General features: G+C 42.4%; 1 protein-coding gene across 1 annotated transcript in view; it reads right to left on the reverse strand.

Annotated features, from left to right (window-relative positions):
• spata5 (spermatogenesis associated 5) overlaps positions 1 to 27,054 on the reverse strand; it is a 159,977-nt gene that overhangs the window by 101,120 nt on the left and 31,803 nt on the right. The window contains exons 12-15 of the mRNA XM_049585420.1: positions 20,492 to 20,701; positions 13,338 to 13,391; positions 12,986 to 13,065; positions 6,402 to 6,528 (exon numbers count right to left, since the gene is read on the reverse strand). Of these exons, the coding sequence (XP_049441377.1) occupies positions 6,402 to 6,528; positions 12,986 to 13,065; positions 13,338 to 13,391; positions 20,492 to 20,701 (471 nt within the window). The remainder of the gene's footprint in view (positions 1 to 6,401; positions 6,529 to 12,985; positions 13,066 to 13,337; positions 13,392 to 20,491; positions 20,702 to 27,054) is intronic.

Here is a 27,054-nt window from a genome sequence, read left to right on the forward strand (position 1 = left end):
CTGGAGATATGCTGACTGCCATCTACTGTAGGTAATACACTATGGATAAGTACATGATACAACCCCACTTCAAAAAATCCAAACTATCCCATTCCGTTCCCATCCTATATCCTCATTGGAAATGCATATTGACTGTTATTTATGTTATCATAAGTGTCAAATCCCTGTCGTCTCATCATCCATTGACACCCGTGGAACGCAGTTATGTTAATTGTTCCTATAGAGAATCAGGAAAGACATACTGTCCTTTCAACTCTAACTCTATTGCCTCTGTTTTGGTTTCGCCCCTTGATCTGATAAGAGCCCAGTTGGGAACTTCTGGTCCTAAACAAAGACCCATCTGCTTGCAATCTTCCCCACTGTAAGCAGTCTTGCCTCCTGATAGCATGGATGAAGCCCGGCGCACATCAGGGTAAACAAATAGGCTATTCAGTGAAACAACAAACCAACATTATCTATCCTGATGAATAATCCAACAACACCAACAAACAACAACAACAACACAAAAGTCAAAATGTGGCTTTAGACAAACTACAAATGGTAAAAGGGATCTCTCGCTTGAGTGTGTGAATGTTTGTTTGTGCAGTCAACAAGATGGGCAGCTGCTCGACAAACACAGTGACAGGGGGTTCTTCCTACTGAACAGGCTGGATAAATATTCCTGGTGGTGCTAATCAATCACCACAGCCCAGTCGCGGCGGGTCAGAGGTGGGCTTGGGTGATTGGCGCAATACAAAGGAAAGAGGAAGTGTAAGAAGTTTTTTTAAGGTGAAGGGGGGCAGTAGGAGGTGCGAGGGGGGTTGTTTGGTGACATGTCATCATGTAGACTCTACATGTAGAGGAACGGAATAATCTTACTACACTGGCCCCTGCACCTTCTATACTTATATTACTGTACGCAAGAGAGTGCTGCATTAATGAGTCCTTAAACCTGGAAATGAGTTAGCATTTTAGCACTCCTGGTTCTTGTGTCCTGAAGTCAGTGGTTGTTTGTTGAATTGGTTTTTGGTTTGATGCCTGAAATTAGGTCTATGGTAAACACAAGCTTAAGAGACTTTCACATTTTTTAATAAATACCTCACTCGTGAATTCTGAAGTTTTTGGGTGTCTTTAAAAAGGCTAAATGAGACTTCATAATGTCATCAATGAAACATGGCTTTACAGCCTCGTTGTGGTGGCGACGAGGTCATGCAACAGTACTTTACTTTGTTTATAGCCTAACGATAGCTTTTTACATCTGGCAATTGCATTTACTCTTCAAAAATGATAAAGGTGGTGTTGATTTGTGAAGACTGTCTTGCTGAACAAAATATGTAAATATCATAAACTTTTTTTGTTCACCAAGGGGATTAACTTCTGCATGAACCAAGATACAGTGAAATATTCAATTGGTTTCTTGATGAGGGAACCAGGGCGATGCAAACTTCTGCTCCAGCCAATTAAAAACACATCATCCCTGGAGCAATCTATTACTGTAGATATGCAATACAGAACATGCTTTGCCTTGGGGCCACCTTTGCAAAATGACAGCAAGCTTGGGGCTGGTTTATAAGCAAACATCAGTAATATTTAAATGTATAATGAATGAATTGCCTGTTTTCAAGCTTTGGACATTTGCTGTCCTAACTAGTTTTAGCCAAGAGGCAAATCCAGTTGCAGCAGCCCCATGCAGGTCAGTTGTACACAGGGGCATTTCTAGGATTTGAAGACATTAAAGGCTCATTTATGCTCCCTTTACGTACGAAAATGTATACGTCCGTTTCAAATGATGTTACTGTCACTGCCCACATACTTCCATGCGCCCTTTACGTTGGCATGGATGTTAACCAATATATCCACCAGGGGGCAGCTCAGCGAGACAAAAGACAAAAACAGAGGCAGCGTTGTAGGAGGCGGTGGTCGGTGAGGCCGTTAAATACATCGCGACTGGAGGACGGACAATTCTTTTCTCTAGTACTGCCGATGAGAGAAATTGAATTGTTATTTCTTCTTCGTGTCTCACTAGAGCTACGTATCGGGTAGTGACAGCAACACTGCCCCCACGGTTTCCGGTGGTACTGCTCCGTTTGACACGTATCCGTGAGCTTTATGGAAACGTGCAGAAATACGGACGAAATGAACGCGGAGCACGGACAGAAGGCTCCGTCCGTATCCAGATCCGTATTTAACGTTGAGCATAAATGAGCCCTAATAGGTGGTCTAGAACAGTGGTTCCCAACTGGTGGGGTGCAGCCCAAAGGTGGGTTGTGGGTCCATTCTGAATGGACCGCAAATGATATGCAAATATTTGAAGAACAGTGAATTCTGGCACAGAGCTATTAGAAGATCCTCCCCTTACACTTGTTTTTGTTTCTATATAAACAAGCTTCATTTTCATATTATTTCACACACCCTGGCACCTTCAAAGTACAAAAAAAAATCCCAGTATCAATCAATTAGGGCCACACCAGTCTCAGAATTATGTCAGTCAAATCAGATTCTTCTTTAATTTTTCCATTTAAAGTTTTAAAGTTGGTATGGAGCTCAGTGGGACATTCAGTGTGACAGCGGGATTCATGTAATATAGCAAACAAGCTAACGGTGCGAACAATGGATCTGAACTTTGCAGCAACATTTCTGTCCAACACTAGATATCAAACAGAAGCCAGAGACTGTGTCGTACTGAGTATCTGTGAGCTGTAAATTCACCACTTTCAAGCAAAGGAGAGAAGGTAATTTATTCTCAGAGTTTTGCAGTGGAAAGTTTCCACTCCTCTGTGCTGCTGCATCATGTCTGCTGTTGTTGAGTAGCATGAAAATCAAGAGTGTTCAATATGTGGGGACCGAAATGGCCCCAAAAGTACACTGACTAGCAAAAAAAACAAAAAAAAAGAACCCCCGACTGCTCAACTTGAAGCAATCTCAGTTGACTGAGGGGTGTCTGACTGACGATTCAAATCTCCGACTTTCAAGGGGCAGCCCTAGAGTTGCTTCATTTTTATTGTTTATTGTGATTTGGCCCGTGTGCCGTAGATTTAGCATCACTGCTGTACATGTTAAGGAGGGCGATATGCGTTCATCTGTTTGGCACGAGAACAGATTATTCTGGTTAGTTTGCAGTTGTGAATAATGTGCCATTTATATGTTGTGAAACAAAGCCAGAGGAAGTTGTGGGACTTTGTGTGCTTGTGTGAAAACCATCCATTTGTTATCTTTTGTCACCCGTTTGTTAGGATGTGATTCAGCTGTTATTAGTCACATTGTGTCTGTATGTTGCTGCATACCTGCTCATGTTTGTCACTGATGTAATACAAAGGCCGGAGGAAGTGGGAAGACTTTGTGCAAAAGGACAGGAAGTTTTAGTTATAAGAGTTAAGCTTTAGGTATTAATACAACCTCGGGCCACTTAAGTTTATATTTACAACGTTCTGCAGAGTCTGAATCAGATGAGGCAACAGTTTCCCAACTCAAAACAACCCTGTTTAAATTTGACAAGAAGCGGAAATCCACTCTGTCTTGCAGCAGCGGTTGAAAGATGGACATCAGGCCTGCTCCTTTCAAACTTAAGTAAACGCCACTTTCTCCCCTCTTTTCCTTTCTCCATCCCTCCCACTCTGTCCATCAAACAGCTGAGGCCCCCAGGAGCCTCCTCTGCTACACAGAGAGCCGACAATGACTTCATTGACACCCCAGCGTGCCATTAATCTTCATTTGTCCCATCATATCCTGCTATTGGTATGGAAATGCCCGCCCATCTCCGGTGTGAACTGACAGTGAGTGTCGGTGGTGGCAAAGGGGGGCGGTGCAGGCGGGCAGGGTGCTCAAACCGTAGTGGGTGGAGGGGTGAAAGCGGGGCGCCTATCTGTCCATTTGGCAGCTTCCGTTCCCAATGTATGTCACAGGTTTCTCTTGCGCGCGCGCACACACACACACACACACACAGTAGGGGGTGCAAGCAGGCGGGAGGTAATCTGATTTCTCAGCTGCCTGGGAGACCACTTCCTGAGAGGGAGGCTTGTGGAAGGACGCCTGGGGTTTCCCATCTGTCCACCCAGGGGCTTGACCCCCTCCCTACTGTTATGAGAGTTTCTTTCTCTCTGTCTTCTCCTCTTTAAGCATCTCTCTCCTTCTCAGATATACACACAAATGCACACACGCTCTCAGGCTGGTTCTCAGCCGCCACACCGCTAATGGAGTTTGAAATGAGATGGCAACCAGTTGCAGAGGTGGAGGAAGTTGCTGTCATTCCCTCACCACAGCGATGGATCAGTTCTCCACAAGTGGGCTAGAAGAGGGGCGGGAGTGGAGTGTTTGGGGAGGGGGGTTACCCAAAATTTGTATTTGAAGGGTTTCTCTAAGGAGTATCTCAAAGTGCTGACACATATGCAATGTGCAGTTACCAGTCTATATAAAATAAGTGCAGATGTGACGACTCTTTGTGCTCTAGCTTAGTTGAGATACGTAGTGATTATTATGTATATCATTGAAGCAGAAAAGGATAAAATGATGAGTGGAAAATGTCTGGAGATGAATAGATTGTAATTGAAAAATCTTCATCAATAGCTCAAAATACACAATGAGAAAATTTACTTTACTATGACTTGTGGATGACGCTCCCCTGTGTCAATGTCACGGAGCTCTTAGAGACAAATTTTATTCCTGTATTTATTATACTTTTTATACCTCGTTCTGTGCACTTTATCTTTTACTATTTATTATTTGTTTATTTCTGACTTGACTGAGTGTTTTTTTTGCACAAGAATTCTTATGTAACAACACTGCATGCAGGTGTATAAATGGCTAAGTAAGTTATTATTTTGATAGCTGATTGATCATTTCAGTATTTTTTAAGCAAAACTGTCAAATATTTGATGGTTCCAGCTTCTTAAATGTGAGAATTTGCTGCTTTTTTGTCATTTATAATGGTAAATCAAGAGTCTTTGGATTTTGTGATGAGCTTTTTTCAAATTTTTTTTTGACATTTTCTAGACTAGACGATTAGTCGATTGATCATGAAAATAATTGACAGATTAATAGATCATGAAAATAATCATTAGTTGCAGCCCTATGTGAGAACAGATGTTATTATTCAAATCTCTTTCGTCTTTAAAATTCTTGATGATCAAGGGCAAGGAGCACACAGACTTCTTAGAGTTTTCTTATAAACGTAAGTGTAACAGCATCATCCCAAACATTTTTCAGGTAAATGGACAGTAGTCTCATGAAACGGCGACTTTGGTCTTACCAGAACTTGTGTTATCCAAATGTCTATTATAAAAAGTGTGAGTAAAATATTTATATCACTGATAGTCGTGATGAACAAAAATTATCACCAAGTGAACTCCAAGAATCGCTCTTTAGGTAAAACTAAAAATTACGTTAAAAAGCAGTCACACCATCGGTTTAGGTGCTGTTATTATTAGAATTCAGCACCAGAGATGTTAAGGTACATTTAAAAGGAAGCTGAGGAGGAGACCCAAAGACAAAAACTGGAAGAAAGACAGAGACAGACGGCTGCCTGAGCAGGAGCTTAAGAAGCACCGCGACATCCTCCTTTCCTGTGTCCTTTTTGACAAGCCACAGACTCCGTCTTTGATCAGCACTCAGGAAATTTCATTAGGACGGAGATGGGTGGATAAGAGACCAAAGAAAGCTTTTGTGGATGGGAAGAGGAAGAGAAGGAGATAAAAGGGTAGAAAAATAGAAAATGGAGGGGGGGGATTGTCATGGAGAGGAAGAACAAAGAAAGTATAGACAAATGATTTAGTCCCACCTGTTGTGTGTTTTAAATCGACTGTGTCATGAGTGAAATCGTGACTCTGTTGTAGGTGATCATTGGTTTGAGCCTAATTAAACCTCGAACCTGAAATGTGATACATTCGTTATATGACGAAAGGTCAGGATAAATTGTCAGAGAAGTGTGAATGTTGGCAGCAACAGATGCTGATGTTCTTGATCAAAACACAACTAACTTCTGGAGTTTGCACACAATCTGATGCCGTATCTACATGCCAATAAACCTTAAGTGTTTTAAAGTTATGTATTTTTCCTTTTCAGTCATGATGAACCACTGTTTGATCTCCTGGAAGACGACAGAAAATGACTTGGAACCATTTAGCCAGTCAAACTAAACTATATAATCAATGATTGCAAACACTACATCTGAAAACCAAAACCACACAAGCTGTACAAAGGCTCTAGCATCTAATTCCACCACACCAAAACAACCCAGTGACAACATCCAAAGAGTCGAGCTGGACAGACCAGAGCGGGCGACCTTTAACCTTATCAATCATGTACAACAGAGGCAGGGAGGGAAAGGAGGAGACAAGACAGACAAACACACAACATCTCCTCAGCCTTATCAATCAGGGACCAGAGAAGAGGAAGGAGATATGAAGACAGAGCCGGCGTCTGTTTACCTTATCGATCATGTCGGGCCGGTTGGTGGCGGCCAGCACAGTGACGTCTCGGAGCTGCTCGATGCCGTCCATCTCTGTCAGAAGCTGAGCCAGGACCCGGTCACCTACACCGCCGGAGCCCGTGGAGCTGAAGGGGTGGATGAGAACAGAAGATAGATGAGTGCACAAGATCAAAAAAGGGGGAATAGAGATGAGATTGATGAGTGGAGAGACAACAATGGAAGGATGGATGATGGAAAGGGAAAGAAACAAATGTAAACTGGTCAGAAACTGGGTAAAAAGGAAGTTACTGATGGTGTAAAGTGATGAATTACAGATAAATGAATGGGTCGGTGGGAGGATGGACGGCATGCTGTAAAAAAACGAACGGAACAAGGGTGGAAAGAAAAAATGCATAGAAACAAGACAAATGGAATGATGAAGGGAAAGAGAGAAAACTTAAAATCAATGTGTGATTGATGAATGAGTGCATGGATGATAAAAAAATATATAGCAGCATGCAACGTCCAACTCAACCCCTGCCTCAAACTTTACCCATTTGTCTCTAATATTTGCTTTATTACGTAATGATGAAAATTACCCAGTTCTTGAATACTTGTAGAGAACTTCTGAATAGTTTCACTGACACTCCGATGGCAGGTTCTTTCATTAGCGCAATTCTTCTTCAAGAAAGAAAAGGCTTTGGCAGCAGAGGGGAGCTTTCCTGCCAATGACGTCCCACTGAACTGCAACTGAAAACACGTCATCCCTCTCAAATAAAGCAGCCTTCCTTTAGACAAAGTTCACAAATATGTCACCTTGTTTGGACTTGTAAATGCTGTACCTCTGTTCTGCCAATTTAGCAACGTCTGGAAATGCTGGAGTTTATCCCACCCAGGTGTCCATACTTAAAGACCAGCATCAGATACTGTGTGTGTGCAATATATGATATTTAAAGGCCACCACCTTATATGTTTTAAAGTATGTTTTATAACATGGTTTAGCCAAAGAGAAGGTAAAAGAACATTTCAGAAAAGGGGTTGGAAGCAGATCTGCACTTTCCTCCTCATTAACTACATTTACATGCACAAAATATTCTGCTTTTTGCCCTTTTCCCAAAAAAGACAAAGCTGTTTACATGGCTAATGAAAATGTATATTCCACTAATATTCCCATTTACATGCAGCTGTGCATACGCTGATTAACGTGCCCCAACATTTCGTCTATCATGTCAACATACAGTATGGAAAAGTGGAACAGCTGTCACTTATGCCATTGTGCTCCTATGCAAATTCCTCAAAGTTCTCCACCACAACCTACCATGCAAAATGAGCTTCCCTCTTCCACTCCTTCAACCACATTCTTCAAAAGGTTGACGTCACAATATTTATCCAGCAATCTGTTGATGCCAATTTCGTTCATAGTGTTTAAAAGTAGGTGCGTTTCTTCCTCTGACCAGAAATGTGGGCTTTTCTTTTGGGCATGCATCTCAACGACAGCCTTGCAAACTGTTGGTGAGTTGGTTTGTGTACAGCATATCCATGACAACGCATCAGCTGGCTGTAAACAGTTAAGACGCCATGTCGTGATGTATATTACGAATGTGCTGAACACATGTTCAAAGAACACTCCTAAAACTAAAATAATACTGACGTATCCCACATGTCCATCAGGAAATGCTACATTTGGAATAAGGCCTAATTTGGAATATCCAAACGATCATGCTGTTTACATGACCAGAATCAAATTCAGGAAATTGTAAAACTCAGAATAACATTGGAATATTAGTGAGCCTTTACACATCCATCCCACTGGTAACTGCTTGTGATAGGTCTCGCTTTCAGCTTTCTCCAGTGTTGTTCACGCTATGTTGACCATTGAAAGAGCAGTGCGCATCACGATGGCTAGTGCTGGTGTTAGAGGCACCAGAGAGATTCAGCCATAAATGTTTGAGCCTCAGTCAGACCCAGATTTAGATGAGGAGTCTGCTGTGCAACAAAATCTGCAACTAGCAAATGCTACTAAGTGTCATTAGGATCTTTTATTTATGTTGTTTGTTTAGCTCGTTAGCTTGTGGGCTAACTGCCTGACACAGCGTTAATAGTTGTGAAACACAGTAATACCTACTATGATCAGATTTTTGGTAGACAGTGGAAGGAAGCTCGAAGTTTTCGGTTAGCATCTACCATGTTTGCTATCAATACTTTCACTATGCTAATGCTAACTCTATCTGCTGACAAGTCGCTATGAGTCTGAGCAAAGAATCAAGTCACGCTAAGCTGAGTGTGTTGTAATCTGAGCTTTTCTGTGTTTTTTTTTTTTTTTTTGACATGCCCGTCTGCCCACGTCAACATTTTAGCTCATGTCTGTATCCCAACAGCTAGCTCACTGCCACGGCTTTGCACTGCCCTCATACGAAGGTCACTGCTGATATGTGGTCACAGAAGCGTAGCATCCACCCTGCAGTTCCCCCCCGGTTAACGTCATTAGCTCTTTTAGCAGCGTTGCATTTTTGTAGTGCTTGTTATTGAGTTAGCAACCATCAGCTGCTAGCCACCAGCTCAGGCACCTCCATGTTGAGAACCATGTGAAGACAACTCATATGCTGTGACTTCTGTATAGAGCCCCTAAATGAGTGCTAAATGAGGCTAAATAATTTCCAAAAACAGCTGGGCATTGTGGTTTGTAGCAAATGTTACTCAAACAGTTATAGGGACTATTTTCAGCAGTGGATTAATACACATTTGATGCTCTAGTGAGTATTTAGGGCAGCAGGATGGCGTACTCAGCATAAACAACAGTGTTTGAGTTCATGGTAATGAGAGAACATGTCACCCACTGCAGCAGTGTGTCTCATTTATGTGTTTTTTTAATAGCTTTTGGAGCAATGGAGCTGTATGGCACAGGGGAATAACATGTGTTGCCAGTAGGAAATATATAATATAGAATATCAACAGCTTTTATCCTTTAAGAAACTCATCAGCGAGTTAGTCAGTGCATTACAAGGTGGTTATTTTCCATAACGCAGTGCAGACAGCCACCCTTCTCAGCTCAGACACACACACAGTCTCTGTTGACAGGGCCAGCGGAAGTGCCAGACGTCATTAGCAGAGACAAGGCCGCAGAGGAACACAAAGGAGCTCTGTCACTGAGATATGGAGGCAGAGCAGGAGGGAGGGAGGGGAAGAGAGGGGGAGAAAGTTTGGGTGAGGGGAGATAGTGGGGAGAAAAGGAAGGAGGGAAGAGGATTAGGGAAAGGAGGGCAGAGAGATGAACTGCAGAGAGAAAGAAGATGAGGGCAAAAATATGGGACGAAAAGAATAAAGGTGGTGAGAAAGAGAGGATGTCAGAAAGACACACTATAGAGAAAGATGAGGGTGACAGAAAAGGGAGCGAGGGAGAGAAGCTTCCATTGAAACATTTGACTCTCTTTTATGAATTGTTCTTTTCAAATCTAACAATTGTCTTTCATTTCTCATAATTATCTTTTCTTTTCTAGGTTCTCCGTCAGTTTATTTTCATTTGGTCAATCCTGAGAATTTTTTTTTTGTCTTCATCATCTGTCAGTCTCTGCATCTGTCTAACATTCACTGTCTGTTTTCGCCTCCTTCTTCCTGTCTTCTTCATATCATTCCACCAGTTTGGACTCGTGGCAGGTAGGCTGACAGATTTACAGGTGCTTCTCATCTCCTGCCTCGAGAGGAAAAAAAAAAGAAAACAACACACACGTACACTGTACAGCCGAGGCTGTCTGGTTGTGTCTACAGTTTTGAATTCTTGCCGGCGTGCGTGAGCCACTTCATTGATTAAACATGGCAGGAAGTGAAGACCAATAAATAACCTTTATAGTTCAGTGCTAAGTGCTTTTTTTTTTTTTTTTAATGGCGAGTGGCCTTGAGGCACGTGTCCAGCCCCACGTCCATCGCAGCCAGCTGACAGACTCTCACGCTGTACTGCATTACTGCTGAAAGCTGACTGTAGCTGTGAGGAGCACCAGAGCGCATTTATGAAGTTGAACATCAAAATAAAAATGGGCGGGGGCGAAGGGTGAGGGTTCAATCACTATAATAAATACAGACAGAACATGTCAGTCCCACCGGCAAAAAATACTGACTGATGAAGACAAGTTGCAATAGAGACGTATTCTGTACGTTGGAAATGAGTCCAGACAGCACACAACATCAAAGTATAAAGTCTGTGTTCCAGGTTTCTTCAGGAAACACATTCTCTAAAGTGCTGTCGACTGAACAGCCTGGCTTGGAAGTTTGGAAGACTTTAAGGGATAGTTTGGATCTTTTGAAGTGGGGCTGTATGAGGTACTTATCCATAGCTTCCCACAGAACTGTGTGGCTGTAGCTGGTTTTATCATTCTGAGTCCCCTCTCTAAATTCAGAGGTTTTTGCAGGTTCCTGAACACAGCCAAGGTGAAACGCTTCATGAGTTTTTTTTCAGCAGCAGTTTGTGGAGTTTGAATTACAGGGTGGATAACTGATCAGTCAATCCGATCAGAGCTGATAAGATCAGATCTATAGTTGAGAACAGCAGCTGCTGCAGATGCAAGTGAATGCAAACTTTAACACCCAGCGCAATAAACGGTTAACTTTCACTTTCACTGTTTCGTCTGTGCCCAGAGTACACTCCACTCTGCACGCTGAGAGTGTGGTGTGATGAATTACCAAACTGTATTCATTCATTTTCCATAACTGCTTATCCTGTTAAAGGATAACCAGACAACAGACAACCATTCACACGCACCTGCATGTCTCTGGATTGTGGGAGGAAGCCGGAGTACCCGGAGAAAACCCACTCACTCCTAGAGAATGACCCTAGACGTAAATGTGCAAAATGGAAGCGTAAGGGCTAAGTGGTGGGGATAAGGGGTGTGTTGGGGTTGAGCCTAGATGTCAGTGGGCATGTTCCCAGTTTGGAGAAACAGGATGGAGTCCAACATAGATACTGCTGTGGAAGTGGATGAAACAAAATGTGTTTTAGCCACCTGAAAAATCAATATCAGTTAAAGTCAACGTTAAATTTAAAAGATTTTCACTGCTATACCTTGCTGTCAGACGGTAATTTCCCATGGTAAACTGAAGCCATTACATCACTCTCCTGAAAGCCAGGCTCTACTGAGAAAACAGCAATCTAAAATAGCTGAAAACAGAAGCTGCTGGTCTACCGCTGCCCCGATCAGTTAGTTTGTTTGTGTTGGTGTGTCACCTTGGCGTTTAAAATTGGTTAGTCTAGATTCACCAAAGTTTGGGTTTGCCCAAATATAAAACATCTTGAAGAACCAAAACAAGACACTGGAAGTGAGACAAAGTATTAAAAGCTGGCACAGGTGGCACAAATCACTGGCACACCAATTATCGCTGCAACGTGTAGTTATATTTCTGGGGAGGTGCACGTCAGGCCATAGCGTAGATATGGCGTCAAATCAACGCAGAGGGATAAATCCCAACAAGCAGTAGTAATAGTTGTAGTAATGACTGTAGCCATGGCAACAGTGACATTGGATGTTGTGGCTGTAATATTAATACTACTAATTACAACAATTATAATGCTAGTCTCAGTCCTGACAGAGAAGGAGGTAGTGTTGATTTGACTATTTTGATTCAAAGGGTTTAGAAACTTAAAAGTTAAAGAAATTTAATTTGATTTTTTTCCCTTTTTTTTGTATGGGCATGATTTATAATCAATGCATCAATGTAACAGTTACACCTCTGGCTGGTAGCATACCATACTGTATACTGGATATCAAGGAACCTGCTCTGAGAACATTTAATGAAAGGTGGTGACTCTAATAAGAAAAGATCAGATGGAATAGGATAGTATACTTTTGTGTTTAACATAAACTGTTGAGATATAATTCAACATTTCATGATCAGAATCAGTTTAACAAAAACAAAGATATGTTGTTTCTCAGACGCTGTATAACTTTAAAGCATCTGACTGAGAGCCCACGTAGAAGTTACAGGGACAGCCCGTTGGCCTTTCTGTGCTCCTTCCTACAACATTTAGTTTCATCGACTGGTTTACCAGGAAGCATGCTGCATATTTAGCCTTCCCCATCTGCCGCGGACGGGCACAATGAAGTGTTTGTGCTCCTCCGGTCTGTGTCCTCTGTCCGCCCCCCGTCCTCTTTCCTTTAAGCCACAGATGTTCCCAGTGCCATCCCACTAAAGCGCCTCCGGACAAGACTGTGTTCTGTGTTTGCCGGTAGCGAAAAGCCGCAAAAGTCTAAGAGGACACCATGGGAACTGAGTGGCTGGCTTTGATAGTGCAGTCGTGCAGACTTTTTGGGATGTTTGCTGCATCCATTCATAAGTGAATCTTTGTGAGGCAAGCTGGGACAGAGGCGAGGGATGGTAAATTAAAGCAGGCCGCAGCGATGACTGGGCATTTGTCATTGCTGGACAATGAATGACCACAGTGCTGAAAATAGTAAACAGTGGACAGTGGCAGCGGTCAGCGGTGAACTTTCAGAGAGGAAGTCAACATTCATCAAGTGGGCAGGAACTGTGTTTTTGCCATTAATGTTGCAGTCACTGCGTCTTTTCTTCTAATTCTAGCCCTCTTTCTGTGGTGTTAAAAGTAACGCACTGTACCTTCCTCTTTCACTGGCGAGAGCGTCAATCTCATCAAAGAAGACGATGGAGGGAGCGACGGCCCTCGCCTTCCGAAACACCTGCAAGCAGAGTTAGCAACAATGGAAGAGAGAAAAACAGGACAAATCTTTAACAGGACAAATGAATCATTCTCAGCACAAACATACACAGGAAATACAGCACTTGTTCATGTCATAAATTACACCTCAGGTCGTCAGCAACTAAAAATAGTCTGGATGCGTTTACAGGGTTCAGAAAAGGATGTCAGCATGCATAATTTTAACTCAACACAACAAAAGTATTGGCAAACCATTGTAAATCTTTTATTGGAATGGAAATTAAAAATACTTACTTCTCTCACAGCTCTTTCAGACTCTCCAACATACTTGCTCAGTAGTTCTGGACCCTAAAAAAGTCAAATTTAAAGGGCATTTTACATTTCGTCTATAATTTGTTTCATACACATATCATGATTTCTTAATTGACATGGTATGTAAGCTGACTTTGGGAGGGGAGGGGATGGCGGATGGCGTGACACCCAGGTAAAATGGCTGCTAAGCTTCAGAACACACTTGGGACCAACAAACAATGAAGCTGGATGTTTATTAGCTTTCCAGCGGCATTTGAGCCACCAAACCCAGGTGTTTCTTAATGACACATCACGGTTTTTAATGACACACTGCACTGTATCCAGTGGCGTCTCCAGTAGTGTTTGAGCCACCAAACCTGTGTACTTTAGCAACATATTTCACTATTTTCAACGGCATTTGAGATACTGAGCCCTGGTGATTTTTTAGTGACACATCGCCCCATTTCCAGTGGGGTTTGAGCCACCAAACCAGAGTGGTTTTTGTTACACATTGCAGCGTTTCCAGCAGCGTTTGAGCCACTGAACCCAGGTGTATTTGCGACACACTGCAGTGTTTCCTGCAAAGTTTGAGCCACCAACACATAGCAGCATTTCCAGCGGCATTTTAGCCTCTCAGCCTGGATGTAATGAAGAGAGACATAGCACTGTTTGGAGCAGCATTTGAGCTATCGAGCCCAGGCGCTTTATAGAGCTGCATCTCCAGCTGCGTTTTCAACTGCGTTTCCACTTGCTTTTCCAGCTGTGTTTACAGCTGTGTTTGAGCCATCAAACCCTGGTGTTTTTTAGTGACAAGTACTGCCATTTCCAACAGCTTGTCTGATGCTGTTTAAGCCACTTATTGTGACACATCACACCATTTCCAGCAGCATTTAAGCCTCCGAAACCCTGATGTTTTTATGCAACAAATAAGGCTGTTTCTAGAGGTGTTTGAGCCACCAAACCTGGGTGCGTTTTAGCGACATCTTGCAGTGTTCCCAGCAGTGAGTGTGGGTGTGTTCTAAACCAAAACACCTTTTCCTAACCAAGTGATTTTTGTGCCTAAACATAACCATGTTAACCACAGCATTGTTGAAACATAAAGAAATCTTAAGTTTTGAACATATCTGCTGGGTAATAATATACACATGCAACGTATGCTAAGCTTGCAGAAACATATAATGCCAGCATTTATTCTGGTGATTGAGTTGATAATTTGACATACTGACAACTAGAAATAATGAGGTACTGCATCATAGTAATCAATAATCAAGCTCAGGTGCTATGTTTAAAGTAGTTTAAAGTATCTGATATGGAGCAGTGGTAAATAACTGGCATCATCGTCAGGACGCTCATGAGTAATCACAATCATGTTTGTGAAGTATCACCTGGTGGCATTGTGTCTGTAGATATTCTAAAACTGAGAGCTACCATTCTGACAGACCAGAGAGGCAGCTGCTGTTCTGTGGCGTCTTTTGGAGATTAAAAAGAGGAACACAGTGAAATGGTGATAACGCAGCGTGAGAATGTCATGAAGGGCAGCAGGGTGTGTGTGTTTGGTGTAATTCCACAGCTTCTGTGTTCGCTGTACACTGTGTACTGTTTCATGTTTGTGTGTAACACTCTGTGGTTCAGCTGGCAATTACAGAAATTTACCCACAGTGTGGATCAGCATTGACATGTCTGCAGGTACAATAGTACACAGTCCCCCCACATTTTTACACATGAATTGAAAAACTTTTCCATTACTTTTCTTTAATATTTCACCCCACCGTCATGACTTAATTTCAGTAGTTTTAAATGGCTAAGACTATGAACAGACAGTTTACAGGCATTTGTGGATAATCAAACTGCTATGGCTTGCTGTCTTTACACCCAAGTTAGACATTCCTGCCACCAACTAGCTGCATATGCCAATTGACCAGACCGGCACATACTGGTACTTCTCAAAACGTCAAGGTTGCACCTCTATTTGGGGGGGACAGAAAACCAGAGATCTCATCAACAGTCACGAAGCGCAGCACTGCACGCATGATGTTATTCAACTTTTGGGTATTTTATGAACATAATTTAAACAATAGCCAAAACAATGTATATTTAAGCTTTTCCAAAACATTCTATTAATTCCAAAACATTCCAGGACTGGAAAAAGTTTTTCTAATTTCATAAATTTCCAGGAATTTCATGACCTTGGGGACCCTGACAGTAATACCAGGGTTTTCACTCATGTTTGATTGTGGACAGTACAAATTGAGCTTTCACAGATATGAAGTATACCTGACATTAGCAGTGGCAGTTAATTAATTTATGTTGGTCTTTCGTTTTCAATGTCAGAATACATCATTTTTGTTGCCAGATGCTTTCTTGAATTAAATATGAGTTATTTTTCTGTTGGTTGAGAGGCAGAACTTATGAGCCTTGATCAAATCATTTTATGTGTTGAATCATTTGACAGCATAAATGGAAAAATGCATCACTGACAACGACTAAAGAATGAATTCAGATGTAGTGAAACACAATATAAGTGATGACGGACTCAGTGTAATGACCAGTCTGTCTGTCTGTCTTACCACAATGGCTCTGATGCAAAAATCTGTTCTTTGCTGACAAAGAGGGGGAAGAGGAGATTAAGCCATTTTCCAATTGTTTAGACATTTCAGTGTGGACAGGAAACCTTTCAAAAGCCCAGTTTCCACCAAACTCTTTCAGTATAGTACCTTAGGAACCAACAGTAACCCTTCAGACATGGTACCTAGACCCTAGTGTTTCCACTGCAAACAGTTCTCTTAAATGTGGGCGGGGTTGTTGTCACGCACTGTATTTCCTCATCATCTCGTTTATCGTCCACAGAACGAGGCTGCACGCCGACATTTTCAGAACAAAGTAAAACAGGCTGCAGTGAGAGTCTCTCTCCATGGGATATTTAAAAATAACAGCTTTGTGCATTTAGTCCTTCTCAGGCAAGCTCAGGGGTTTAGTGTTGCTGTAGCCCACAGGAACGATGCTCTGCAACTCTTTTTTTTTTCTCAGAGTGAGGATTATAGAATATATGCTGTCCTGGAATTAATATACATAAATACTCGAAGATCCACTCATTACTAAAAGTGTGTGTCATATAAAAACTAATTGAATGGTCAAAGTTGTCACAGTGAAATTTAAGGTGTGCTGATGGATTCATCGTCAACTCATGCATTGAGTAACATTACGAGTCAACGTTCCACCTTAAAAGTCACCAGCAGTCGGCCCAGTGAATGAAGTTATTTATTCTCAGACTCTAGCTGCTGTGAGAGGCAGCAAAGCATCCTTTCATTTTATAGTCACAGTTTACTAATGAAACTCTCCACAGTATGAACAGTGGTTACATGAGCCTCAAAACCTGCCACAACTCAGCCCTGAGCAGAGTGACCGTCCTCTACTGACCAATCAGACTGCAGTGTTCACAGCTCCACCTTTTAGTACCAGATCTGTGTGCTAGGTACCCCAACAGAGGGGGGACCAAACATGGGGACGGTAGGGAACGGGTCCACTGGTACCATCCACAACTTTTCACAGTGGAAACAGAAAGAAAGCGTACCATGCTTCTACCACACCACTGAACTCTACTTGCACTACTACCACCACCAATTAAACTGTTATTACTGCTACTAACTGAACCTCCTATACCCCCTCACTGTCTTCTCCCTCTCCTTCAGACCATTCCTCCCTCTTCTCTCCTTCACTCTGAGGCAGATAAACATCCACTCAGCCCTCAGAAGAACTTCCTCCCCTGCAATCCACCCTTTCAACACCTCTGGGCTGACGGAGGAGACGACACTTAACTCCCAGCCCTTTTGTCTCCTGCAGTAAGTGTGGAGGTTGACTCATTAATCCCAGGTTCCTCTCTCTGAGGCAGAGCCAAGGGCTGGACATGGTGAGTTTAAAACCATTGACAGTGTAGAGATACAAGCTGTGTGTGCTGGTGTGTGTGTTGGTGCGTGGATGTGAGCGTGTTTGAGTGGCTGCACTGGGAGGAAACTGAAATTGACAAGATGATAATAGGGCTTTTTCACACAGAGGAAACAGGCTGAGCCTTAAAGTATCCACATTTAAATCTGGATAACGTATCTATGTCAAAGCAACCGCTGCACTGGAAAAACCTGATACTGTTATTGCAGATGCTGGAGAGCAGCTTTCAGCAGGAGGGACAGGATGTTTTTAACCTTTTCCTGAAGCAGATACTGCTGCACAAGATTATAGTACAACTCTTTTAGTAATCACCTTTGTGTCAAACACAAAGCATCATTCAATAACAATGATAATGTCTCTAAAGTCAGAATGAAAGTGAAAACATTTTGAATTTCAGCTTTGGTACATTTGTGAAATGTGTTTTTCCAAGGTGTAATTGAAAACAAAATTATAGTTAAATTTGTTGATGTGATTGTTGACCTCTGACCTCGGCATTTCCCCCCAAAATATGACCTCTTTTCCATTCTTTTAAATTGTACAATCACACTTTCAGTTTGGTCTGGATAAAACTAAAGTTTAGACGTAATTGGAGGACTTGTTCATACCACAACATCATAAAGTGAAATAAAACACAACAAACAAAAACAAGCCTTCAAATCACACCCGCATTTGCAGACGGCCCAACGACCCCGGTTGAGAGATTCGTGTCGAAACTCTCAGTCTCACATGGCAACAGCTCAGGAAATGTTTACTGATCAAAAATTCAACAAGCTGATCAATCAATCTCTGTCAGCCCGGCCTGAATGGGCAGAGGCGCGGGTGACAGAGGGGGTGGCAGAGAGGATGGGGTGATGAATGAGAGGGGACAAACACAGGGTCAAAGGTCAGACAGGGAAGCTTTCTGCAGAGGAAATTGGGCAGACAGACCGCCTCCAGGTCATCGGGGAAACATCTCCACTACATTGATATATTAGATATACGGTGTGTGTGAGTTAATTTTTAATCTGTGCAAATCCTCCTCTTTCCCTCCTCTAAAATTCGGGGGAAATGTTTGTGAAATACAGACGCACCGATCCAACTTTTTCAATCCTGATACCAAGACTTGGGCTAAGGCTACTGGCTGATACCGGGATTATCTAATAACAGTGTTTTATTAATAACCTGTGTGCCTCACTGTGTGGAAGTGACTGGGATCATGCTTTTATGTGTAAGACATCATCAGGCTTGACTGGAACGTTGCTTTCCTAACGCTGTAAAACAAAATGTAACCAATAAATACTTATATGAAAAATCTGAAATACCTCAAAACAGCTGTTGTTAGCTCCCACAGCTGTGCAGCCTATTGGCGGGCTGTTGATGCATGATGTAATACGCACACATGCAATCAAAAGTAAACATTAGAAGAACTTGTTCGAACCCCAGAGTGGGGGAGCCCTTCTGTGTGGAGTTTGCATGTTCTCCCCCTGTCAGTGCGCTTTTCCTCCGGGTACTCCGGCTTCCTCCCACAGTCCAAAGCCATGCAGGTTAATTGGTGACTCTAAATTGTCCGTAGGTGTGAATGTGAAGCCCCTTTTACACTGCCAGATTTTCCGCAAATGCTGGGCCGTTTAGACACACAGAGCCGGACTGGCGAGTTGATCCGAGGTGCCCAATTTTCCGCCTCGTAGGGTAGACATATTGGTGGAACCCTTTCAGTTTAAACAGACCCAGGCGGCCTTCCGTAACAGGAGGGGCTGTTGAAGACTTGTGGGAGGCACTGTTGATGACGCCGCACGTGCGAGCCACTGGCGGTGGATAAACAGGAAACAGCTGATAGCAGGAATTAGCGAGCAGCTAGTATCAAGAGGGAAACACAAACCTGACAGACACTGTAAAGATGAGCAACTGGGGAGACAAGGAATTGTGCGCCCTCCTTGTCCTCGCAAACGAAGAAGCCATTAACTATCAAGTGACAGGAACGGTGACGAATGGGCCGACTTAGGAAAGAATCGCCAAAGGACTGACCAGCCGCAGCTTCCCTCCCATGTCACTGTGTACGTCACACGCTGAGCTACACATTTTGTTACTTGCTCACGCCCCCCACTGCCCCGAAAAAGGCACATTCTGTATGAACAAAAGTAGGCAGGCGGCATTTTGCCACACTTCCCAATGCTGAAAGAAGACTGATCGGGCTTTCCTGCAAATTTGCACAGTTCCTATCTAAAAAGGGCCAAAGACTCTTTGCTTATCTGTGGCTCAGCTTGAAGCTTTCTCTCACTCATAAGCTCCAACTTAAAGCGCTCCAACTCTAATTGCCGTCTTGCCTGAACATTGGCTAGTTCAGCTTCACGCAAACAGGCATTCTGTCTTAACTTTTCAAACTCCAAAGCATATTCCTTTTCCTGTTGTAACTGGAGCAGGAGAAGCTGTTTTTGTTCTTCAAAAGTCAACCGAGCCCCAAGTCCAGTAAGAAGAGGAGCTCTATCTACCAGACAAATCCCAGTATCTGCAGACACAAACAGCAAAGCAAGACAACTGACAGGCAGAGTGGGAGGGGTTGTCATAGATACTCTCCTTCAGTCAGTGTGTAATAATTTTTTCCAAACGTAAAGCTACTTAAGGGAAACTGTATGTTAGAGGTTACAGCAGTTCAAGCACTCTTCAATTTTGAAATACAAAATGTTCAGTTTATTTTATCTTTTTTTAACTTCTACTAAGAACAAGTGAGAAGTGTGTTTTATATCACATCATTTTCATTTCACCAACGTTCCTTTGGTTAGATGGTTGTAGGTAAAGTGTGGGGGAAATGGCGATTTGCAGAGATGCTAAACTGGACTCGACCGTGAGGTGAGATTGAATCAACAATCATCTGTCATCAAGTTAATATCATCACCTCTGAGAACTTGCTCACGGCATGTTTGCTATGACTAAACCTGAATCATTACTGAGCTAAAGTCTTGGTTGCTTTTTTTAAGTGAGTTTTTGGATTAGCTCCATTAATTTTTTCAACGATTCATACGCTGTGTTTTGGCAGATCACCCAACCAACACCTGTAGTATATCATTTGTTCATATTTATGACAAAAAAAAAGGGGGAACACAACAGCCTTTTGCCCACACCTCCTTACATTTGAACTTATCATACACTGCACAGCAGAAAAACAAAAGTACCATAATTCTTGTGTAAATAAAGCATACTGAGAAAATATAATTCTGACTATTATAATAAAAACTCACTTTAATAGCTAGGAAGTTGAGCCCACTTTCATTAGCCAGGGCCTTGGCTATCATGGTCTTGGAGCAGCCTGGTGGCCCATACAGCAGGACTCCTTTGGGTGGCTGGATCCCCATGCGGGTGAAGGCCTCGGGGTGCCTCAGAGGCCACTCCACGGCCTGCTTCAGTTTCAGCTTCACCTCCTCCATCCCGCCTACATCTGACCAGCAGACCTGGGAGGCAGAGATAAGGTAAAATCAGAAAACTTAAGAATTAATTATTTAAGTTGAAGACTGGAAATGTTTCTTATTGCAGAGCCATGACAAGCAGCCTGATGCATGTAAAAATACAAGAGATGAAATGTGCAATAAAGACCCTTCGATCTATACTTTCACCAAATACACAAACTATCAGTATATCAAAAATCAGTATCTCATAAAACTCAACATTTCATGTAACATCAAAGTTATATGAACACAGCATCCAGTATTCCAGGATTTAACCAAATCAAATTTAAAGGCCCAATTAACACAGGTTTGTTTAATTGAAGCCACTGAAAAGAAACTGTTTATGTACTAATAAAAGCAGCATTTGACCATGATGTATGTAGAAACACAGAACAAAAGTATTTATGAATAAATACTTCTTCTTAAAAGATAAAAATAATGATGAGAAAGAAAAAAATAAAAAGATACGTAGAAGAAGGTGACAAAGAAATATAAATAAGACAAAGATGAGACTGATAGAGTAGTAGCAGAACAAGAAGATCTAGCAGTAGAAAAAACAAGATTTCGTATTAGAAAATTAGAAGTAGTATGAGTGGTAGTTTTCTAGAAAAAGAAGTAGAGTGGATGAAGGAAAAGATGAAGGGGTACAAGAGGAAGAGGCTGTCAATGATGAAGAAAGAAAAAAACAAGGAGTAGTATTACTAGAAGGAGTAGTAGAAGAAGAAGCAAGAAAAGAAGTAGATGAAGAAGAAGTAGCAGTAGTAGGATAAGTAGTAGTAGAAGAACAAGCAAAGCAAGAGAAGAAGTAGAAATTAGTAGATGGAGAAGAAGTAAAAGTAATAGAAGAAGTAGTAGTCGAAGAAAAGTAGTAGTAGGATAAGAAGTAATAGAGGAAGGAAGAAGTAGAAATTTTAGCAGTAGCAGTAGTCAAAGGATAAGAAGTAATAGTGGAAGAAAAAGAAGAGAAGAAGTAGATGGAGAAGAAGCAAAAGTAACAGAAGAAGTAGCAGTCGAAGAAAAGTAGTAGGATAAGAAGTAATAGTAGAGGAAGGAAGAGAAGAAGTAAAAGTAGTAGTAGTAGTAGGATAAGAGGAAGTAATAATAGTAGAAGAAGAAGTAGAAGAATTAGTGGTAATAGTCGCGGAAGAAGCAAGTGAAGACGTAGATGAAGAAGTAATAGCAATAGTAGTAGTCGTAGAAACAGTAGTAGTAGTAGTAGTAGCAGTAGAAACAGTAGTGGGATAAGAAGCAGTAGTAGTAGTAGTAGTAAAAGCAGATGCAAGAGAAGAAGTCGAAGTCGTGGAAGAAGAAGTAGTAGTTGTAGTGGTACTCAAAGAAAAAGTAGTAGTAGAATAAAAAGAAGTAGTGGTAGTAGAAGCCATAGAAGTAGAAGAAAAAGTAATAGTAGTAGAAGTAGTAATAATAGTATTAGTAGATGAAGAAGTGGTAGCAGCAGTAGTAGTAGTAGTAGTAGAAGAAGTAGTTAGAAAAAGAAGGGCAGAAGAAGAAGAGAGCAAATCTGTGTGGAATCCAATCAACATGCTGAGCTAAACTGCGTCTCAGTGGTATTAATCAATCACACAATAACATGTAATCAAACAAAATGCATCTTGTCTATTAAACTGGAAGTGGACAACAATAAGAGGCCAAACACTAATAAATGAGAACAGTGGTCTAATATAAAGCTCTAACTCACTCTGGATCATCTGAAATAACATACAGTTCTAATCTGTGGCAGCTCTAACACAAACACATCGCCAACAATAAATGCAACGGACCAAACAAACTCTGATTGCGCGCTGATGTCACTGATGTTCTCATGTAACCCACACGGAGGACCTCTTTAACTTTCTGACCGCCTGAGCAAATTGCAGAGAACTGCAAGTTCTTCCAGGCGGATGACAGGGTCGGAGGGGGAAGTGAAATATAAAAGCATATTTGGAAGGCGATGGAGGAACTGAGGGCTCGGGTTGAGTCAGGGAGACTGGACGGAGTGAACAACAACAGACGGAGTCGGCCAGCAGCTGTCTGTCTGACAGATGGAAGGAGGGAGGAAGGGAGGGAGAGAGTCCGGCAGTGAACAACCGGAGGAGATAAAGCAGATAAGAAGAGAAGCCCTCGTCCAAAACCCTCTAAGACCGCTCTCTCATCCTTCCTGTTTCTTTCTTCATTACAATCCATTACTCCCTCCCCTTCTCGCTTTTTCAACTGTCTCCTCCATACATCTCCTCCTCCTCTAGATCTCCCTCATCATTCCCTATATCTCTTTTTGATCTACCTCCATACCCTCTCTTTCTCCCTATCACTCTGTTTCTTATCTCCTGTACTCCTTTTCTTCTCTCCCACACTCGGCTCTCTGTCTAAGTACATTTGCATGCACAGAAGAAACCGGGTTACTGGGAGAAATCACGTTATGCAGGAAGTCGTACAGTGTGTTTACATGCACTGTAGTAGCCTGGTTACACCGGTAATCAGATTTCTCCCCTATCCCAAACCTTATTTTGAAGAATGGCTTATTTTATAGGGGCACTCTAGTGATATTACACATGAAAGTCTGTTTACTTGTCATAGAGAGTAACACAGCACATTTAAAAGAGTAATACTAAACATGTAAGAACGGCTGTATGATATGGTCTGTGGTCCTGGTGGGAGCCTATGAGACAACAACCTCAATGATCTCATCAGGGTTACCTCAGGTTGGGCTTGACAGTTCAATTTTTTGCCAGAAAGCCTGGAGATGTGGAGTTTGAAAACACACATTTACCAGACAGGAGAGTTTTAAGAAAAGATGCTACTGAGTTGCATTATGGGAACTAAGGGTCTCCCGATCCAAACTCTTTTTGGAGCATTTTCAACTGATCGGGATCAGATACACTGACTTATATAGACCCGTTTACTGTTAGTGAATAATATGATGTTTTTGGTGGGTAGCTAGCAAGTTTGGTGGGCTTTTTTCAAACAGTGGAGGACGATGATGCAAGTGGTGCATTCAGAAATACTTATTCCAAACTGGACTGTTTGTAAATTCGGAGTACTGTCTGAATGCACCATTCAGTCACCAGAGCATTGCACTCTCAGAGCACACTCTGGGCACTCTGTATGTGGAGACGGAGCAGCAGAGTGCAGAGCATTCGTTAATTAATATAACGTTACATTTCTTTGATCAACAAGGCTCTCATTGTCAGACTGAATTTATGAACGCACCATGTCAGGTCACTCACTCTACGAGACACCGACCGATGGGACCAGACTGGCTGACCCATATGCTCTCACTCAGTGGATGGATGATGTCACAGGAAGCCAATCTTACAGAGGAAGACAACACTTGAACGGTTTCCTCCAGTTTGTATTGCTATCGAAGCGAGCGTTAGCTAATGCGTCACAAAGTTCCTCTTAATACCTCCCCAGTTTCTGATGAGGTGGACATGATAACCCTTAACAGCAGTCTCCTGGGTCAAAGTCCTGTGCTTGATTGACCCATCCATCACCCCTCCCTCCACCATACATGGACCTTCTCATGCTTTATACTACCACCGTTACTCAAAGTGTACAATAAGGACACGGCCTGGTGAAGCCCTGGTGCGTCAGTATCTGATGCCTGAGGGCCACTGACCTAGCATCGGTATTTGATAAGTTGGGAGTGAGAATAGGTTGATCGCTCCTTTCTTTCCACCGCTCTGCTGTCACATGTGAACATGTAAAATGCCCATTAGAAAGTGGGTTACGTGCATACAGGGCCAAGATATTGTCAGAAATATAGCTGAGGAAATCAGGTTTCTCTCTTTTTTACCCTGATTACTGACACCTGTTCTTTTTAATACATGATAATTACAAAATCACAGTCAGTGCTGAAATTATTTGTTGATAAATTAAAATTATTTGACATCGTCTTGGGCTCTGGAAACATTGTTGGGCATTTGTTAATAATTTTCTAACATTTCTAAGAATAAATACGAATCTAAAAAATAAAAAGATTAATCAATAATCAATTAACTAATGTTAAGTGTCTGTGAGTACTATGAAAAACCCTCTATAAGTAAAATGTCTTATTATTATTATTATTTTATTATTATTATCCTTCGTTGCAGTTCTAATCAGATAAGCTCAGAAAACCAACAGTGCATGTAAACCCAGTGTTCCTCTACCTTCCTGTCCTCTCTTTCCCCCAGCTTTCTGTTTCTTATCCGTCTTATCTCGACTGCACTCCTATCTTTCTTTCCTCTCTCACTTGACCCTCACTATCACGCCATCTCTCCCTCCCTTAAATACTGCTGCTTGCCACTCTCTCTTCCTCTCCTTTTCACTCCTTCCTCTCCCCCTCTCCTGACTCTCCCCCTCACCCTCCTCCTGCTCTCCATCCAGAGGTAACACATCCCAGGCCACCGGCGCCGTCTCCGGGGAACGAAGCACCTAATGGAAACCTGGCGTCTGGCCACATACTGTAAATACCGAACAATTTATGGACAGCGCCGAGCGAGCGAGAGAGGACAGGACGGATGGAGGAGAGGGAGAGGGAGAGACAGAGAGAGGAGCGCTGCAGAGATGAGGAGATAGGCCGGAAGCAGGCAAACGGACCAGAAGGCTCATTTGAAGGCCCGGAGAGAAATGAAATGAAATAAAAAGTGGAGTGAGATGAAAGCAACAGTAAAACAGGCTTATAGAGAGAAATGGAGGAAACAGGTGAGCAGGAGGTAGATTGGTAAAGAGACAAATGAGGAATGAAGACAGAGGAGACTTAACACAAAAAGGAGTGCTACAGTGGCCTTTTCAGGCTTATTTTGTGGCTGAATATAATTTGTAGCTTCTTAAAATATGAATGAGGATAGTGATAGTGAGATACTGGCTACAGCTGCATTTGTAGTAGAAACAAAACCAGCATCAGATGGGCTGTATTCATAATAAATACACCACAATAATATAAATAACCAGCGCCAATTAATCAGTCAGTAAGAATGTGTGTGTGGGAGCACATACAGCAAGCAGCAGCGACCCATCGTCCAAAACGGACACACTGTGAGAACGGAAACAGAGGGCTTGGCATGGACGGAGCACCTGCCGTGGCAGGCGAACATGTCATCTGTGGCCATTTTGACTTGACCAGCGGACTTCACTACAAGCAGGTGACGTGCTTTATGTTCTAAAACCAGCCGCCGGTGATTTGACCAGCTGAGTTGCAGGTGACACCATCAGCCAGCTTGAGTCGAGCTCAGACGGCCAGTTTACACCGCTGCAAAATTTCTCTGCACGTCTAAAATGGTTTCATCTCGTCTTGAATCTTTGGACTGAACAGGGCCTTACTGATTTCTTTGATGGACAGTAATTCCATTTTCCCTAACCAATAACTACAGACCAACGTATCCGCCTGCATATAACGGCATTTTAAGTCCACAGCCATGTCAACATATCTGTTTTGCCGGGTTTTAAAGAGTGGAAAAGAGCAAAGTAAAAACAAACTACGATGTTGGGCGATACTGACAGGATGTGGATTTAGAACAGCCTCGATAGTAGTGTGATCTTGTCTGTAGCGGTCGCCATTGCTGTTATTACTCTTCATTGGTTCCGGCATACAGCTTGAACGCCTGACAGCGGCATAAGTCCCCCCACAACGCTCACTGGATCAATCGATTTTCACCGGAGAAACCGCTGTTTCATGTCGCAATGGCAGACAAATCGGTCAACTCAGTGGAGTGGGTGGATTCAAAGTTCTGGACCGAGAAAACAAATTCCTTTCAAACTATAGCACGTATACCCGACTTATCAGGTACAGAACTACAACGAATGCTAAGAATGACCTGCAATCTGAGACTGTCATCTGATCCAGATTCAGTGGTTTTGGGGCTTTAAAGGCCCCTCGATCCTCTGAGTTTACTGATCCTCAGACCTGCCAATCATCCTCTCTTCCCCTGGAGGCAGCAGATGTGCAACACAACACTGTAAAGTCTCATCCTCCCCCTGTTTGTTGCATATTTTAGTTAAGGCTCTGCAGACTTAATGGAGTCATTGTGAGAAATAACAATATAAAGTAACATTAATTGCAAGGTGCTTTTTGTCACGGATGAAGCGTCTGCGGAATTAGAAGGCGATGCTTTGACTCACACCTCGCCGTGCTGCGTTTTTTCCCCCCTTCTTCACTCCCTTCCTTTTTTTTGTACAAGACCCAGTTATTATCTTTTACTGTTGTTTTCTGAACTTTACAAGGGGCCTCTCAGGCTCTGGCCCTTTGATGGGGCTGAAAGGAGGGTGTGGGGGACTTCTCAGACAAAAAAAAAAAAAAAACTCAAGGGAGACGAGGAGTAAGTTTAAAAGGAGGAATAAATGGGCTTGTTATACAACTGCCAAATGAAAATATTAAAGCCAGA

The sequence above is a fragment of the Epinephelus fuscoguttatus genome, linkage group LG9, assembly GCF_011397635.1.
Source record: "Epinephelus fuscoguttatus linkage group LG9, E.fuscoguttatus.final_Chr_v1".
Lineage (NCBI taxonomy): Eukaryota > Metazoa > Chordata > Actinopteri > Perciformes > Serranidae > Epinephelus > Epinephelus fuscoguttatus.